The sequence below is a fragment of the Crocuta crocuta genome, unplaced genomic scaffold (assembly GCF_008692635.1).
Source record: "Crocuta crocuta isolate KB4526 unplaced genomic scaffold, BGI_CrCroc_1.0 scaffold45, whole genome shotgun sequence".
Lineage (NCBI taxonomy): Eukaryota > Metazoa > Chordata > Mammalia > Carnivora > Hyaenidae > Crocuta > Crocuta crocuta.
The window spans coordinates 2725629-2745048 of NW_027530544.1; the positions used below are offsets into that span (position 1 = coordinate 2725629).

The following is a 19420-nucleotide window of genomic DNA, read 5'->3' on the forward strand; positions in this document are numbered from 1 at the left end:
TATCCATTCATTTGCTTTTCTGAGTAATGACTTCCAAATATTTATTTATATATTTATTAGAGCTTTTCTCTCCAACCCATCTTGTGCACCTAGATCTTTTAATGTCTGATCTGGGGGTCAGCAAACTATAGCTGGTGGGCCAGCCACCTGTTTTTATAAGTAAAATTTTGTTGGAATGCAGCCATGTGCATTTCTTTAGGTAGTATTAGTTTCCTATTGCTGCTATAAGAAGTTTCCACAAGTTTGGTAGCACACAGCAACAGAAACTCATTATCTCATGGCTCTGGAGGCCAGAAATCCAAAGTCAGTTTGCTGGTCTGAAATCAAGCTGTCAGCAGGGCCTACTTCCAGAGGCTCTTACGAGAGAATTCGCCTCTCATCTCTTCCAGCTTCTGGCAGCTGCCAGCATTCACTCTCATCTCTGCCTCTGGGGTCACACTATCTTCTCCTCTTCTGTCTGTGGCACATCTTCCTCTGCCTCCCTCTTACGAGGATACCTGTAACTGCATTTAGGGCCCACTCATTTAACCCAGGCGAATCTTCCCATCTCAGGATCCTTGACTTAGTCACATCTGTAGATGCTTTTTCCAAATAAGGTAACATTTACAGGTTCCAGTGATTAGGACCTGATATTTTGGGGAGCCAGTATTCAGCCTGCTATAGTTAGTGTCAATAGCTGGTTTCTTCCTTTCCTTTTTTTAAGTTTATTTGTTTATTTTGAGAGAGAGAACAAGCATGAGTGGGGGAAGAGCAGAGAGAGAGAGAATCCTAAGCAGGATCTGCACTGTCAGCACAGAGCTGGACACAGGGCTCAAACTCACAAACCTTGAGATCATGACCGGAGATGAAATCAAAAGTCAGACGTTTAACACCTGAGCCAGTCAGATGCCTCAATGGCTGCTTTCTAACTACAAATGCAGAGCTGAGTAATTTCATCAGAGTCCAGATGCTCTAAGCTTAAAATATTTACTATCTGGACCTTTAAGAAAAGTTTGATGGCCTGTGATATAATCATCGGTCTGGGTGCCAGTTCCTGAGCTCCGCTGTAGGCCTCCCTTATAGAATCTCCAGCAGCGGCTGGGATGATGACAGTGCCTCACTGGGGATCACAAGTGCTCATGTCTTGTGGACTGAGCATTTGTTTCTGGATGGTCCTGATTGTCCACAAGGAATGGCGGTAGAATCACAGGGGAAAAGTGAGTGTAGTCCCACAGTGCATGGCTACACACCATAGGTGCTGCTGGCCTGGCCGATGGGCAACAGACACAATGAATAGAAGGGAGAGAGAGGAGGGGTTTTGAGGGAGGAGAAACCAAGCAGCAGGTGTCTCCTGCCTGCTGAGAAGGAAGGTGAGAGACTGGCGATTCAGAATGTGGAGATGGGATGTGAGGGCAGAGTATACGATGGGAGCGTGTAAGGCACTAAATGCACTCCGTAGTAATAGTAGTGATACCAGGGTGTTATTGTTGTTGCTGCTAGATGCGATTGACTGAGAAGCTGCCTTTCCCCATTTAACATTAAGTGCTTGGTCTACCTTATCAGGTAGTGAACCCCTGTCCCTGCAGATATTATTGAAGCACAGGCTGAACAGACCTTGGCAGGATCATGTGGCAGTGATTTCAGTATGGGTAGAGGGGTTGGTAAGGCAACTTCAAGTCTTTGTAAGCTTGGATCTGAGTGCTTGCTGAGCATGTGGGAGGACCTCATGTGGAGGTCCTGAGGGGCGCTGGGCAGTGTAAGCCCCTGACTTTTGCTGCTGCCCATAGCCTGGCCCACAGCCTCTTTTGTTTACTTTCTACTCCTGAGTAGAGTTCAATCAGATTTTTTCTTCTTTAGGGCCCTAAGCTTCATTTAACCTGAAGTCTCTCCTGTCCTCTGGGTCTCCTGCTAATCCTCCCATTTATCTTGTCCCCAAACTTCCTCTACCTGCAGTGCTTTACCGACACCTTCTGCCAGTTTGAGCTTCTGTTCTTCCTAAGTAAGTTCTCACTTTGCCTCCTCTAGGAGGCCTGCCTGGCTTTAATGCAGAGCCTTTGAACATCATCCTGTTCTGCATCAGTTCAGGGCATATGAGTGCAGATACAGTAAACTCTGACATGGGGACCCTTGTTTGATTGTTCATGGTTTATTTTTTCCCATGTGAATTCATTTGGTTCCCTGAGGTAGGACTCAGTCAGTGTTGGGAAAAACCTTCCCAACTTGAGAGAGTTGTTCTAAGGGAGTACATAGAAACAATGTGCCAGGAAGACAGTCCAGCATGAGGCAGGTAGATGCTTCCCAGAGCAGGAGCAAGGGGGCTGGGGCTGTGCACCTCACTCCCTGTACTGATGTGGGCTGACCAGCCTGGAGTACATCTTATTCATCTGCACGTGGTACCAGGAGCTTTTGGGCCTAGGGAACATTGTCTTTCCATGCCTGGGAAGGATGCTGAGGATGCTAGGGAGACAGCTGGCTGCATTAAAAATAAAGCAAAAGCAAAACAAAACAAAAAACAGAAACAAGAAACCAACCAATAAAGCCTCTTCTATCTGGAGCTTTTAAAAGACAAAACACAAGAACAAAACAAAACAAAGAAACCAGAATTAAATAATACAGTGTGGCAGCTGCATTTCTTTCTGAGAAGGAAGGTGGTGAGCAGAGAAACGAACTGCCTCTTATGCCTGCCCCCAGCGTGGCCAGGGCAAAGGAAAGCGTGCTGCCATGGAAACGCACATTTGGAATAATCCAGGGCAGCCCAGCAGCTTCTGCGTGTGGGCGTGTGCACGTGTGTGAGAGACGGGATGTGTGGCTGTGCCTCAGGGAGCCTCTGTCATTTCAGCCTGGTCCTTCTGCTCTGTAGTCACAACCTGTGGGCTCCGCCTTTGCCCTCACTGGCTTCCTTTGAGTGCATATGCCTCCCACTCGCAGCACCCATTTGTGCCTTTTATCCAATCTGTGTATACAGGGCTCATTTCACCCCTATTACCTTTCTGTGCACTCACACCCTCCTTGTGGCCACTCCCCGAGGTCCCTCTCTGCCTCCTGATCTCCCACCAATGTTCTCTATGTTCCCTGGAAACTCCATGCTGCTGTGGTACAGTCTTGTACCCTGGACCTGTGTTTCTCAAAGTATGTTCCTCGGAACAGCAGTCCCACAAGATGATCCTCAAAAACAGGAAAAGGGGTTCTATGCTTTAAAAAGTTTGGGAAATGCATATTATAACCACCTCATGGAGATGTGCTGTGTTCATTAAAGCACATAGGCATTAAACACGTGAAAGTATCTTCCAAACTACAGAATAACCTCGTTTCCTTAAGAAATTCATGTGTATCCATTAACATCTTGCAGAACTGTTGTTACATGGACCAAACTTTTGGCATGATGCCCTCAGTGTATTTTTCTTGTCCCACTACCCTCCACCTTCCTCAGTTTCCCTAACTGGAGCCTGATATCCCCTGAAAATTTTGAGCACCATTGTTCCTCTGGCTCTGTCAGGGAAGCCCTAATGGTCCCTACTTTTGGCCTTGCCTCTTCTTCAACCCTATCCTGCCCTGCCTCTCTGGAAAGGGATCTGTGCTACTTCTAGAACATCAGACTGTCCCCTCCCTCTTCATCCTCTTTATCCCTGTTCTGTAGCTCCTGGCACCAAAGCCTCGCACGCACAGGCCCACGGCAGGAATGTGATGAGTAAAGGAATGCCAGCACCTTTTCAAAACTCGGCTACTTGTGTCTCGTACCCTCTGGGATCCACCTCTATAACACACACTGACTTCAGCAGGGAGGATTCTCATTTCTTCATCCCTGCTTATCACCCTCTGTAATTTCAACACCATATCAACAATCCATCCAATCCTATACCATCATGGTTCCCAGCCTCTTTGGCACCAAAGTTTCCCACCTCACTATTTAGGTTATGAATATCTAAGAGCTTAACCCTTGATATGTGTGTCCATGGACTTAGCCTTTGACCTTTTCTGGTGTTCTCCTATAAGTTGGGAAAGGATGGATATCAGATGACCAAAACATCTGTCCCCTCTTCTCTGGGAAATTATGATCCAGTAGGACATTCCCTACCTGCACTGGGCCCTTTCCACTTATGCGTGCATTAGATTTATTCTGCCTTCACTCAAGTTAGAGCCTAACATAGATAGGATGGCTAGACCTCCCAGCAGAGCTCTCACTGTGCTCCAGTTCCCTGCCTTATTTCTTTTAGTCAACCTCATACACAGCCCTGCTATTCATTCTCTAGAGATGCTGGCCAGTGATGGTCTTCTCCCCTTTCTCCCAGCACCTCGAGCCTATCCTGACCTTTGACAGGTGACCTCATTTGCTATTTCACCTAAAGAGCAGTATTCGCCAGGCATGCTGAATGCCTCCCACTCCTTAATTTATTTCTTTCCTCCTCCCTCTCTGAGTTCTATCAGCCTGCTTCAGAGAAGGGGATAGGACCTCTCCTCTTGCAGTGGCTCTGAGGCCTCATTCTACCCATTGTCCCACTCTTTGCAGCACAGTGATTCTCTTTCACTGTGTCCCTTCCTCCCCTGCTTCCTACTCACTTGCAAGATCATCTCCTTTCTGAGAAACATCTGGCTGATCCTGCTGCCCCCTCTTGAATCCTTACCCATGCTTACTGAAGGGAGAGGGCTGCGCTGACCCAGGCTTTCTCCCTTCCTTCCCCCTCTTCTGCCATCTGGAACTTTCCCCAGCCATATTTATGAAACTCTTGTCTCCAGGGGCAGAACTGGCTCTAGGTCAGGAAAGACAGTTCCAACAGTCCTACGAAATTCTTAGTGAGTCTTTGCCAGTCAAGCCAGTCTTGGCACTCCATATTATCATGGCTGTACTGTGTCTAAGGAAAGTCGGGAAGAAAGGCAATAACTGCAGTTAAAACCACCTAGGAGTGCAAATCCAGGGTGGATCAAGGCTTCAGAGAAAGGTTGAGGGTAGAGGAGATGCTCCCAGCTTTTGGGAAACCTTCCATAATCCTTCTGCTTCCTTTTCCTCATGTGGAAGGCAGTTGGAAAATGGGTATTGTTTCCAAGGTAGATGAATGGGGGGGTGATTTTTCATACAAGGAACCAGGACCCGTGGCACAGAAGGTCTGGAGCCGGGGGCCCAGGTCCAACCTGTGGTGTGTCTATGCAAATCGCCCCACTGTGGGGCTGGAGGTGGAGGTGGTACTGCTAAAACGATTTCCCATCAGGGCACGTCCCTCAGTGGCTTGATCTTGTTTGATCCTTTTCTATTTGCAGCCTTCCTATTTCCTCCTCAGGAGTATCCTGGAATGGTTTATATTTTGTTTGTCGGGGTTCCTTTCTGTCTGTATGGCTTCTGAACCCATAAGAGGGGAACATTATTCATGTTACTCACATTACTCACACTTGGGTGGGGACCCTGGGTGGTTCTGCCTTTCCTTGAAGAGCTACTTCTTCAGAGGGCTGAGCTTTTAGCTTCTTTTCTAGTATTGGTGATGCCCATGCCTCCTCCTTCTTGCATTATATCCCCTTGTGGTCCCCACTCAGGAGGATGTCAGGCAACTGCCTGGGATGTGCAAGGGTCTGTGATAATGACACAGGTTTTCTCTGCATAATAACCAGTGCCTGTAAGCATATACCTTAGCTTTGTCCTCTGTGACTCTCCTGAGAAACTTGGCTCTGCTTCCTAATCATAGCACCCATTAAAGAATAGATCTTTAAATTCTCAAATAAATAGCAAATAGAAAATTTAGAAAAAAGAAGAAAGAAAAAGCAACCATGCAAAATCCTAGCCTTCTACTAGCAACAATGATTGTCATTTAACTGTACTCCTTCCTGCTTGTTTTAATGTGATATTTAGAAACATTTATAATCATAGTGTGTACATATGCATTTGCCATGATTAAGACCTTGAGCATCCTTGTTTCTGATCAAGATTCCTATACTCTTGCAGCAGGAGTGACAGGTGGCACCTCAGGCAGGCAGACAGGCAGGGGTGGAAAGCACTTAACATCTTTTCAACGAATCTAAAAACCTCCAGCAGTGATGTTCTGGATGGATACTTCAAGGGTTTCTCACTACAGTAGTCAGTTAATCCTGAGCACTTTTACCTCACAGAGGTCTGCAAAGAGAAGTGAATTGAAGGTTAAGTTTCCAAAGACCATAGCACATTCAATAGGTTGTTTTCTCAATGAGAGCAAGTCACCACCGCTTTATTATCATCTCACATTTGTGGAGAGCCTTACATTCCAAAGTGCTTCCCCAGGTGCCATCCCATCAGTCTTTGTGGCAACCCTGTAAAATGCACATCATTATTTTTAGGTGCACTTTGCAGATGAGGTTGTCAGAGAAGTCCAAAGACTTGCCCAAGGTTACACGTGTTAACCACATTCAACCCCCAATCCCTTCACCTAACCAGTGACCACGTTTCCCTGGGCACCATATTTCTAGCCTATTTCATCCAGCACTCAGGTGGAATTCTTTTTTCTGTGCGGCATGCTTTCTGGCTGGTCTTCTTAACTGCCCTCCTCTTCCTCCCTGCAGGGGGCCGTGATAAGCGAGGTGGACCTATTCTGACCTTCCCTGCTCGCAGCAATCATGACAGAATAAGACAGGAAGACCTGCGGAAACTCGTGACCTATCTGGCCAGCGTGCCAAGGTGAGGTGAGGGGAATGTCCTGCAGGGCAGGGGTGAGGAGCTGGGCTGATGTAAGTGAGCTGGGATGAGCCTCCATCCCTGCCAGGGCAGTTGTTTCTGACCTTGAAGTGGATTCCAATTATTTCTGGAACAATGTCACCCATTGTTCACCTTGTTCTCACCATTCCCTTTGTTACTGCTGGGACCCCTGTGAATGGAGTGGGAGCCCTGGGCCGAGGTGAGGACCAGGATACGGCCTGGGAAAGAGGGTGGGAAGCTGCTATTTTTCTTAGGGAAGTAGAAAATTTGGCTGATTCCACTCTGGCTTGTGCAATGGATTGTTTTCAAAACTTCCGGCTTGTGAATACATTTATGGCTTTTGGAGTTGGGGACAAATAACCCCAATTGTATCATACAGCTAGACTCAGCCCTCAGCCCAATCCAGATCACATGTTTTCAGTAGGGTTGATATTGTCTCTAAGGGGGATAAAAACGGTTCTTGGCAGTGGGGTGTGGGGTGGGGATATAGCAAAAACCTGTTCTTTTATGTATTAAGCCCAGATATATATAGTGTACCTAAAAAGGTATACAATATATTTATGGCATTAAATTTTCACTGGATGTGAGAATTAAGGAAAAGAAGCATTAAAAAGTTCATTTGGGGCAGGGAACAATGATCGTTTTAACAGGTTGAGAAACATTGGTTTCCAAGCATTTCCAGGTGGTGCTGACCATGGAGGTGGTGGAGAGAGACATGTTGAGACTATGGTCTGTATTTTTTAAGAAGGGAGAAGAGAAGCCTTTGTAGATTCTGAGAATCATAGCATGTGAATGTTGGAAGAGCCCTGAGAAGCAGTCTAGGCAACTACGTGTTGTGCTCTGCTTAGGAATCAGGGTCAGTAGGGATGAGAACTGCTCACTGGGCATCAGTGTCAGTGGTTGGCCTAGAACTTTGCCCTCCTGACTCCTGATCCAGGGCTCTCCTGTCCTTGGACTTGGCCAGAGGGATTTCTGTTCTCTGCCACTTAATGGAGCTGGAGCCTGTCAAGTGTTTGTTGTGGCAAGTGAGAAGTGGTACCTTGGGCCTTCAAAATCTTCTTCTTGTCTCTGCATTTTATAGGAGAATTAGTAAATTACAGAGTGGAGCTCCTTATTCAGCTCTGCCTCTGCTGGGAGACCTTGGATAATTGTTGTAAGCGCTGATTAGTTCTTGAAGCAGGTGTCAAACGAGGCAAGCACTATGAGGGAGACAAATGTAAAGGGATTGGTGGATGGTGATGGGCAGGTGGTAAAGGAGATTTAAGAGCATACATCAAGTGCTTGGGAGGATACTGAATAGAGTGGGGAGCCCTGAAGAGCCCCAAGCAGAAGGCTGTGAACAAATAGATGTCGTATAGTGTCTATTTTTTTTTTTTTATGATATCCACTGGGGGCCAGAAAAAAAAAGATAAAAGATCTTAAGTTGTAACAAAAGGGACTTGGGTTCTATGCAAAGAAGAACTTCTAAACCTGGAGTGTAGGAATCTTTGGATAAAGAATAGAATAGAATTCTTTTTTTTTCCTTGGAGGTCTTTGCACAGAAGAAATATTCCCATCTGTCTCAGAGGCAAGAAGGTGGACTAAATAACCCATGATTGATGTAGGTAATTTAGCAATTTAGTCATCTAGGGGCTAAGCAGTTTTAAAAGCACCTTTCCCAAGTATACTACTATCAGGCATAAAACCAGGCATTTTCTAAAGCAATTTAAAAGAAAAGTTCTCATGGAGTTTATCACATCCCTGCAGCTAATGTACACTTACCTTCTAAAGAATAAAAGGTAAAAGAATTGGAAGAACACTTTTCTTCATTCTGATTTGTGAAGCAAAGATAGGACAGAATAGATTGGAAACAATTAAAAGGAAAGATTTCTGCTGGGTGAAGGGGAGTGAAACCCAAGAGGGGCTGAGAGGAAGGTCACAGAAAAGGAGAAGTAATACATTGTCGTTGAAGGAATATACTAGATGCAAGCTCTGCCTCTCAGAGCGGGGTCACGGGCATTGCCTCTGAGAACAGAAGAGGTACTTCACCGGTTCTGGCAGGTGGGAGGCAACAATCCTGTCGCTGCCTTCAGTGGGACGAATTGTTCTTGGGGGCTTGCTGCCTCTGTCTCGAGGGTGCTTGTTCAGGAGGAATGTGAGTACCGGCAGGCTGCAGAGTTTACCATATAGTCATGCCACCCATCACTCCCTAATTCTGTTGGCCCCAAGTTCACTTATGACTTTGTTTTGGAAACAAAACCTGGAACAGAATTCTGGAACTAAAGAAAGTGACATCTGGGGAGGGAAACCAAAGAACTCAGTGGGTCAGATAATATTTGCCACTCTTCTGCTTAGCCTGCAGCTTTGGGAAAGGAGGGAAACTATGAAAATGAATAGGTAAATGAGGTCAGTGATACTGATGAGAAGAAATGGTCTATTCTGAGTCATGGCCCAGGAAGCTAAATGACAGCCTCCTTTTGGGGTGGACTGTGCTCTACAGACTGGTGTAATCATCTGTAGATGACCTTTGTCATTTATTTATTCATGCATTTATTCATTATTTATTTATTTAACAAATATTTAGAGCCTCTATATGCCAGGCAGACTGAGTGTCATGGTGAGCAGGAACAGATATTTTGATAAAGTTATGTAAAACCTGGATGTTTCCCTACCTTGTAAAACCAGTAACCATAAAGGGCAGTGCAATATATTGACTGTTCTGGTAGCATAAGAGATGAGCTGGCCAACAGAAGGTGGGCAAATAAGGACCAGTAAGTGATGAAAGAAGATCCTGGAATCTAAGGAACCAGTCATCTTGATGGCCATTTCTGGCACTATTCTAGAATAGATGATTAAACAGATGGTTGTGGTAATTTAGAAATGAATGGGAAGAAATAGTCTCGCTATCCTCTGTGAAAGCCAGGCCACATCTGGACCACTGCATTCAACTCTGCAACACTGAACTCTGCCAGTCCATCTTAAAAATTTTTTAATGTTTATTTATTTTTGAGAGAGAGAGAGAGAGAGAACACGAACGAACAAGTTGGGGGAGGGACAGAGAGACAGAGGGAGACACAGAGTCTAAAGCAGATTCCAGGACAGAACCTGACACAGGGCTCAAACTCATGAGTTGTGAGATCATGACCTGAGGTGAAGCCGGATGCTTAACTGATTGAGCCACCCAGGTGTCCCTCTGCCAGGACATTTTAAGAATGCTGTTGACCACCTAGAGTATTATCAGGGGAACAGTGTATTGAAGAATCCACAAATGGCATGTCTCTGTAGTTGAAGGATTGGAGGATGTTTTCTGGCAGGAATGAAAATGGAAGAACAGTGATTCCTGACTTCAGGTCTCAGGAGAGCTGTCTCAAAGAGCGGGGAGCAGGCATGGTCCCTGATGCATCAATGGGTAGAAGTGAAGAAAGAACATAGCCACTGGGGAGCTGTCCAGCAGTAATGCTGCTGCCCCTGGAGAAAGTGGACTTCCTGTCCATTGGAGACTGGGTGACCTTCTATTAGGGATGTTGTAGGAAGAATTCCTCCATTAGGCTGGAGGCTGGATTAGATCATTTCTAAGATTTCTTGCCTCAAATTTTATGTTTCTATGATATTGGAAAAAATGCATGATAAAATCTAGGACCTCAAAACAGGGTGCTATCACCCCCAGTAACATATACTTCATTTCTCAGGCTCACTAAATAAGTTAGGGCCTGGGATTTCACTTCAGATGGTGTCTACATCTGAAATCCTAAGAGAACTGCTTTCTAGTTCCTTTGGACTCTGGTGGGAATTTGGGGGCCTCACTTGGGACCGAGGATCATCCTGGAGTGTGACAGTTTGGAACAGTCCTAGTTACTCTTTTGGGATCCATTGGTGGGAATTAAGTTTTTTTCCAACACCCCTGTCATGCTCCTGATGGGTTTGACCACCCATTTCCAGGATCTTCTCCACACTTTCTGTCATATTGTTTTGAGGAATCACAGACTATCAGAGTGGGGAGGGGCCTGAAAAGTCTTCCAGTTCAGCTTGCTAATAAGTCCATTTAATGAATTCACCAAATGTTTACTGAGTACCTACTATGAGCCAGGGCCTGGATAGGCATCTTGGTGGGCTCTCATGTTATCTTTTTTGACTGTCATCCATGCTATACTTAGCTAGCTTTTTTAAAAATCCTGCTCTGCTATCTATTTGCAGCTACTTGTACATGAAAGGAACAGAAGGCAAATACTCAGATACAGTCAGCTGATGAATGTTCCTAGAAATTGAGGGACAGGATAGAAAATGTAGCCTGAGAGTAAATAATTGCCCAGGCAGAGCTCACAGTGTGGATAATCTACTCACCGTGATTATTGAGAGTTGACTAAATACTTAAAATAGGAAATCCTAAGTATCTAGTAAAAAAAAAAATCCTGGATTATTTTATTGCATTGAATTCCTCCTCTTCATCGTCCTTGTTATCCTGCTTTGTCATGACCAACCTTCTGCTGCTTCTAAGGGCACTGATTGTTAGCCCCTTGATGTGTCTGCCACTTAATTCTGCTGTTAGCAGGGCAGCTGAGATGCTAAGTGTTCTGGCAAGAATTGTAGATATCCTACTGGTGAGGAAAGATGACAAGAAATTAAGATGGGATATTCTGTAATGCCAATCAAACCAAGGTGCCAATATTCACAGCTTATTATTTGATAACACTTGTTCTTGTTCTACTGACTCCAGCAAGAGATAAATTGGGCTTATAGCCAGCACTGTCTTTGTGCAGCATCACCAGAAAATAGAAATACACAAAATGAGCCAGAAAGACAGTTACAAGATGAGGAGGTAAAAGCTACAAGGGTTTCCTCCCACTATATTCAGCCTGAAAGAGTCCTAGGTATCCAAACTATAATCACTGAGTGTGTTTTATTGCAAGGGCCTATTGAGATGTTTTGTTGGCATCCTGCCCTTTGTTCTGGGATCATCAATTAAAAGAAGAGGTAGGCAGTAGTGACAGGAGGTCCAAAAAATAGGACCAATGAAAGCATCGGCCTAAAACTTATGCCTTTTCACACTCATTTTAAATTTATTTTGTTCCTTATGTATAGAGGGCTTAAAACTTTTATTACAGTTCCCAGATTCTACACAAATCTGAGAAACAGCACTTAAGTGTCCCTGTTGTTAAGCTGTGTGTAACACAAGCCCCGAAGAGCAAATAGTATTCTACTCTGCTGCTAAGGATTGTAAAAACACAACAGTAACTACCCTCGTTAGTGATCACTTTGCTTGGAGCTGTGCAGACCTTCACAGCAAACAGAAGAGGAGCATCCTTGGATGGACAGAGGAATCTGAGGTTGAGATCCCAGCTCTACCACTTCTCAGTCAGGAAGCTCATGGCCACTTAACCTGGGTAATCTGAGAAGAGTTTAATGAAGGCACAGTTCACAGTCACACAGGCAGGCAACAGGGAAACCGGTAAGGTTTGGATTCCCAAGCTATCCCAGGGCTAGAAATAATAGGGAGGGGAGATGTTACTGCTTCTAGGCATGAAGGAGCAAGATGAGGAACAGTTCCTAGAATCTGGAGAGAGATGGCTGTGTGAGAGGGCCACCTGACAGGAGCTGTGGCTTTGGGTGATTCCGTGGTGGGGGGCAAGGGGAATCCAGACTCTTACTTCACTGTCCTCTCATTCTCTGACCTCCTGTCATTGTTATTGACTGAATGCAGCCATAGCCAGGTGAACCCATTGATGCAGTCCATGTGGGTCAACTTCCCATGGTACCAGGTTGAGGGGAGAGGATGGAGAATGGATTTGGAGGGGCAAATGGAAGATATTTGGCATGGGGTGAGACCTGAGGCATATTATTCAATATTTCTGAGTCTAATGTTCTGATTTTAAATTTAGGAAAAGACTGCCCATCCCACAAGTGTGTTGTGAAGAATTATCTAGCAATCTCTCTTTAGCACCCAGACACTCAGTACTTCTTAGTCTGTCTCCTAAAGTAGGATAATAATAATAATAATAATAATTTTTATATTATTATTATATTATAATTGAAGCTACCTGTAGCTCCTCTCCACCCTGAACCCCCTTGCCTCCCCCAGAAACAACCACTATTCTGAGTTTTGTGTTTATCATCTTGCTATTTTGGTGTAGTTTACCACATGTTTTCATAAACAATATATTGCTTAATTTTGCTTGTTTTTTTAAAAATTTATTTTTACATTTATTAATTTTTGAGAGAGAGAGAGAGAGAATGAGCAGGGAAAGGGCAGAAAGAGAGGGAGACACAGAACCCAAAGCAGGCTCCAGGCTCCAAGCTGTCGGCACAGAGCCTGATGGGGGCTCGAACCCATGAACTGTGAGATCATCACATGAGCCAAAGTTGTACACTTAACTGACTGAACCACCTAGGTGCCTCTAGTTTTGCTTATTTTTGAGTTTTATACAAATAGTATCATACCATATGTAGTTTTCTTTGGCTAGCTTTTTTAACTGCTATGGTATTCAACAACATGGATGAATTTTCAGATGTGATTTTAAGTGAGGAGGAGACTATGTGTCCAACCCCTGAAATTGATATGTTAAGTAATAAATAAATGGTAGCCATTATTATTATCTTTAACCTACATTATTGTGCTATTATAAGTACTTTACATGCATAACTTAATTCTTACAGCACTTTGAGGTAGGCATGATTTATTTCCTCTTTTACATATGAGGGACTGTGGCTCCGAGAGGTTAGGTAACTTGCCTATGGACACACAGCCAGTATAACATGAAGCCAGATGCTTTAGCACTAGAGCTTGAATTTTTTTCCACTGAAGGGATGAGGAGCCAGAATAAAGGGAGCCATGATGATGGAATACAGGGGACACATCTGGGGAGAGTAGGAAGGGCTAAAGATTGGATTGCAACAGGACAGTGGTAGAGGGTGGTAAGGAGATGAGGGAGCAGACAGGTGTAATGATGGTGGGCAGCAACGATCTATGCATCAAACCTGCTTTCTCTAAGGTTTTCTTTAGATTCTAAGTCTGAAGGTTGCTGCAGGTGTGGAATGCAGGTTGCAGTTGCCTCCCAGCTGGGTTTCTACTGGTTAAGGCAGCTGTGGTGGCTGTGGATGTGCTGGACAATGGTGGCGGTTGTGGGGAGTGCCTCAGAATTTCTCCAGTTATAGATGTGTAAATGCTCCTTATTTATACTCATCCATGGATGATAGTCACCTATGCTTAGTGACCACATAACACCAAGAGATGTAGTGAAAAGCAGAAGCACTTAAGACCATGGACACTATTTAAAGAGATAAGTAAAAAACTATCAATAGCAGGTACCCTGCATGTAAAGCCTGGTCTCTATTGTACTCTAAGGATAGTAGTCCTATTCAGTTTTCTTGGATCTGAGTCTTTTCTTTCACTCAGCTACCTGTCTGGTTTATCTTCTGCACTGCTCTGGTGGCAAAGGCACATTTCTGGCATTAGCATTCTGCTGGTATGCATTTTGAAAGTGGTTTACTTCCTTGACCATGCCATTGCTGGGCTTGGCAGGTGTGGCTGGCACGGCCCTGATGGGGCTGAGGGGCCAGAAGGGGCTTGTGAAACCCTGTGAAAAGCAGCTGTGTGGTGGAGGGAGCGCTAGTGGTAGTACTTCAAATGTAGAGGCATGCATTTGTGATTCCCTGGAGAACAATAATCTGGATGATCAGAGGCAGAAACCATGTGGTAATGAAGTAACTATGGGAAGTAGGCCTGGTTATTCCAGGAACCAGTGAATGTCTTTGGGTGATAGATCAAGGACCCAGCATTGGTCAAAGCATTCCTGATGGAGAGAGGAGCGTTGTTTGTCCTGTACATGCATCTTCGGTGTGACCCTTGGAAGGGACTTGAACTTGGTGGGAGTGGAGCTAACAGTAGTGGACTAGCAGAGAAGGACGAGTGGGCTCAAAGTCCTGATCCTGGAAATGAGGCAGGGGGTTCAGCCCAAGAAGAATGAACCTAGAAACTTCTGCTCTAGAAGGAGAAATGTGTTTGCTTGCTCACAATTTCCCTACCTTGTAAAAGAGGCATAAAGGGATTACCAAACACAGTGGGGGTGAGGGTTATACAAGAACATGTAGATGGAACCTTGCCCAGGACTTGGTACTCAGAAGGGGTTGAGAACAAATGGTAGGTCTTTCCCTTTTTTTTTTTTTTTTTTTTCCGCTTGAAAGTAGGGACCTTGGGGGCACCTGGGTGGCTCTGGCCATTAAGCCACTGACTTTTTATTTTGGCTCAGGTTATGATCTCACAGTTTGTGAGTTCAAGCCCCACACTGAACTCTGCACTGACAGTGTGGAGCTTGGTTGGGATTCTCTCTCTCCCCAGTTCTCTCTGTTCCTCTCCTGCTTGTTCTCTCTCTCTCAAAATAAATAAACTTAAAATATTAAAAAAAAAAAAAAAAAAGAAAGAAATTAAGGACCTCATTTTATCACCTGTCCTTCATTGACTCTGGCACTGTTTTGTCAAAGTCAGGATTAGGGAGATGCTTAAGGTTAGGATTAGAGCTCATTGCAGTGATAGCAGTGAGGTCAGAACCATCTAGCAAGCTTATAAGAAACACTGAATGAGGGGCACCTGGGTGGCTCAGTCGGTTGGGCGTCCGACTTCAGCTCATGTCATGATCTCACAGTTTGTGGGTTCCAGCCGTGCATCGGGCTCTGTGCTGACAGCCAGCTCCCAGCCTGGAGCTATTTCAGATTCTGTGTCTCCCTCTCTCTCNAAGTCTTAATCTCTTCTATTAGTTAGAAAACCACTTCTTTAATACAGAAAATAAGTATAGAAAAATATAAAGAATTAAAGACAGTACTTTAGGGGCGCCTGGGTGGCTTAGTCAGTTAATCGTCCGACTTTCGCTTAGGTCACGATCTCGCGGTTAGTGGGTTCGNACTCTATCATGTAGAGATAGGGACAATTAATATATTGACATATTTCCTTCCTGTCTTTTTTCATTTAGAGCTTTTAAAAAAATAATTGAATTATATTGCTCATTTAATTTTGCTTCTTGTTTTATTCCACTTGACATTATACCAGAAGAATATTTTCATAACATTCAAGACTTTTTATGCATAATAGTATGCCTTAGAATGCATCATATTTTAATTGACCCTATCATTTTCAAAACTTCATCGCTATATATAAACTCCCAGTAAACACCTTTGTGTATAAACTCTTATCTACTTTTTAGATACTTTCTTTGGGATAGATTTATGGCAATCATAGATTTTTTTTAAGGCTAGTGACTCATATTGCCAAATTGCTTTCCAAATTTCCCAATTTATATTTCAGTATGCTTTGCCTTAGACTTCCAAGTCTTGACATTTCTCCAGATTTGTTTATTTGCTCATCGATAACCAGGCCCCACTGTGCAAACATTGTTATCACCATCATCAAGAAACCCAAATGTACGGTCATGTGTTACACACCTAAGCCCGATCCTGGATTTGAAAAGAGTAAAGGAGTTGGTCACAAGGCCTCCCCTTTGGGGGTCTGTCAGATCTTTTTATTTTCCTGAACTAATAGTCCTCTTAATCACAAGGCCTCCCCTTTGGGGGTCTGTCAGATCTTTTTATTTTCCTGAACTAATAGTCCTCTTAATGGGAACCATACATTGAAGGTTGGATCTGATATGAAATCTAGAAGGCCTTAATTGCTTTTTGCCCACGGTGAGTTTTTAGTTTTGCCTTTGGATGTGTTTCAGCTCCTTGGCTGGTTGTGCAGCCAGTCAGTTCTTGGCTTGGCTTAAAGTGGTTGTTAACCTGCTCTGCGCTCATCTGAACTGAAGTCCTTATCTGCCTTCCAAGTTAGGTCTCCTTGGAGTTTGTCTCTGGGCAGCAGTGGCGAGTGAGTCTCCAAAGCTTAAGTGTAGCCCTGCATTTTCTGCTTTGGGCTGCTGAAGGTTATGGCTCATCAACAGCAAGGTGACTGGGAAGCTGACATTTCTGGTGCTGCCTTGATTAGGTACATTTTAACATGACTGGTGAAATAAGTCCCACTGCAGGTTTTTCTGGAATTCATGCTAGGGAATCAGGATGATTTAAATTTAGTTCTGATTTATTTGTCAGTGTTGGAAATAAGGGAGTTCCCTGAACATAGATGCTGGAGAGACAGCCTAGCACTGGAGAAAAAGGATCTATTTTTCTTCTTCTTAGTGGATTCTAGATTTGAGGCTGTTTTTCTCTTCTCTACAATATGATTATTTTTGACATGTTTTGTATTTCTTGCTTCACCTATCATTGGTTAGGTCTTATCATGTGTCCTTTACTGGTGTTTGGGGTGGTGGACATTTTTAGGCATATATGACATTTTATGTTATAAAACTAATTTTGTAGAGAGATTTTCTTTATTATATACATGCTGGCAAGGTAGGCATGCTGCCCCCAAGTGGTGGAGCTCCTCTGCTCAGCTACCCAAAGACACAGACAGGTTTTATCAGAGGCTCTAAATGATAGTATTCTGCTCTCTCCTCATTAGACCTTGGGTTTTCAAGACTTTACATTTTAAAATTTTATTAAAATACTGAACATTAAGTAAGCATCAAGTAATAACTTTTTTCCAACTACAAAATGGCTTAAAGAATTTTTTTTAATGTTTTATTTATTTCTGAGAGAGAGGGGGGGGGAGAGAGAGAGAGAGAGAGAGAGAGAGAGGCAGCCTGATCAGGGGAGGGTAAGAGAGAGAGACAGACAGACAGAATCTGAAGCAGGCTCCAGGCTCTGAGCTAGCTGTCAGCACAGAGCCCAGTGCGGGGCTCGAACCCACAAACCATGAGATCATGACCTGAGCCGAAGTTGGATGCTTAACCAACTGAGCCACCCAGGCACCCCCAAAATGGGTTTAATATAAGCTTTCTCAGAGAATGTTAGTGCATATTCAATAACATTATGTTTGTGAAAATATTTAACTTGGGTATATAATAATTGCCATTTGAAACTGGGAATTTTATGCTGGTATTTTTGGGGAAAATGCATAAATAATGTGGTATATCTAGACCAATTTTTAACTTTGTTTTATAAAGTTTTCTTTTTCTAATTTTTTCAAATTAAAAAAAAAAAATCCTTCCTATTGGTTTGTCTTCCATCTAAGGTAGACTCAAGTCACAGTGCCCCAAGCATACTTACCTCTTGGAACTTCTCCTATATCCCTTGCTATTTTCATCAGCCACAAACATTGAAGATAAAAGTCTTCATTTGTCTTTTAAAGCCTTGCCTTTAGACAGTTTTCTTTGTCTGAACACAGAAGATGAGAACAAGAAAAACACCACAACCTAGGACTTTTTGTTGCTGAAAGTATAATCCTGGTGAATATACTCTCTAGTTGCAAAAAATTTCTGTACCAGTTTGCCACTGTAACTTTTACTTAAAGAAGAATGTCTCCTTTTTGTCTGTTCCACTTCATCTCTTCTCTTCTTGGATTGCTTTAAATAAAAACACTTAAAAAATTCTTGAAAGGTCAGCATCAATCATTTAAACAGAACAAATAATTTGAACAATGTTTGAAAAAGACTTTCAAATCTAGAAAATTCATAATAAAGTTGTGATGGTCCCTGTCTCTTCACTAAGTTCTGACTGTCCACAGTCCTTTCTCCTTGATGAATAGTGAGCTTCTTGAGGGCAGAGATGGCAAGTCTTGTTTAGTGAGTTTGTACAACAGCGCCTCGCAAGTTGGCAGAATTCCATTAGACCGGGAGCTCCCCAAGGGGAAACGGCAGTGTCTTGTGCCTGGAACCCTCAGGGCCAGTGCCAGGTTCTTTCTGTCTTCTAGACATGGAGTCGGTGAGGCCAGACGCAGGTTTCCTTTGGGATGTCGCCTTTCCTGTGTAAAGGACTGTACCCACAGGCAGTACCCTCAGGGTGTGGGTGGACTGGCTCTGCGGCAGAGAGAAGGCAGAGCCCTTTGCCAGAAGATGAAGCATGGAGGCGCATGCGAGGTCATGGTGTGGACTCTGTCTCACCGAGGAGGGGTATTCCTGTTTCCAAATTGCGCAGGTGTGACCGCCAGCCCCACTTCTCCGGGAACCCAGACAGGAGCACTTTGTCAGAGCTGTGGTGACTCAGGACAAATGCTTTTCTGGATAATTTACTGACATATCCACGTGTGTGTCCTGATGGCCCTGCCCGTTCTTTTCCTTCCTCTTAGAGCCTCCCCCCATCCCACCCCATCTCATTCTAGCTACTCGAAAACCCCCAAACCAATGTTTTTCTCCCCTTGCGTCTCCTAGACTCTGCTGTGCCGTTGTTAGCTGGAAGTTCATCTCTTGTCATCCCTAGTAATTCATGGGCCAGGTTTGCACAGAAACTCTTGGCCTGGTACCTGAGGCCGGGTCTTAACCAAGTACTGTGACTTGCCCCTCTCCGCCGATTCTCTGCCCAGGAAGGTAATGTGCACTTATCTCCCAAAGGTAAGCTGTTTTCCTCTGAAAGAAACTCAGGCCTCAAACCCATTTCCTGGAAGGAAACTCTCTGTTTTGGACTTGGAAGAAGGCAAGAATCACTCCTACCCTTCACCAGCCTTGATCATGGTGGGGTGTTCCACTAGGACGCCTGCCAATGGGTCGAGATTTCATTCGGTGCACACACAGGATGATTGTTTAGTTCTTATATATGCACAGCTCAGAGAGAATGGTCCAGTAATCCTCTGGCTTTTTCAGGTTACCCCTGAACTTATGGGTTAGTGAGGGGGCACCCAGTTCTTGCCCTTGGGATGACTCACAGTCTGTTTGAAGTTCTAGGATCCACTGGAAAAGACAAAATTGAATGTTTTCAAGGCAATGGTTAAACAGGCATACCAGTTAAATGGAATTAACC

At 44.1% G+C, this 19420-nt stretch overlaps 1 protein-coding gene across 2 annotated transcripts in view; it reads left to right on the forward strand.

The window, feature by feature from the left end:
- Positions 1 to 19420, forward strand: part of LOC144234340 (kalirin) — a 479489-nt gene that overhangs the window by 191985 nt on the left and 268084 nt on the right. For both annotated transcript variants that reach the window (XM_077767624.1, XM_077767625.1), the window contains exon 3: positions 6499 to 6613. In XM_077767624.1, coding sequence (XP_077623750.1) covers positions 6499 to 6613 — 115 coding nt within the window. The remainder of the gene's footprint in view (positions 1 to 6498; positions 6614 to 19420) is intronic.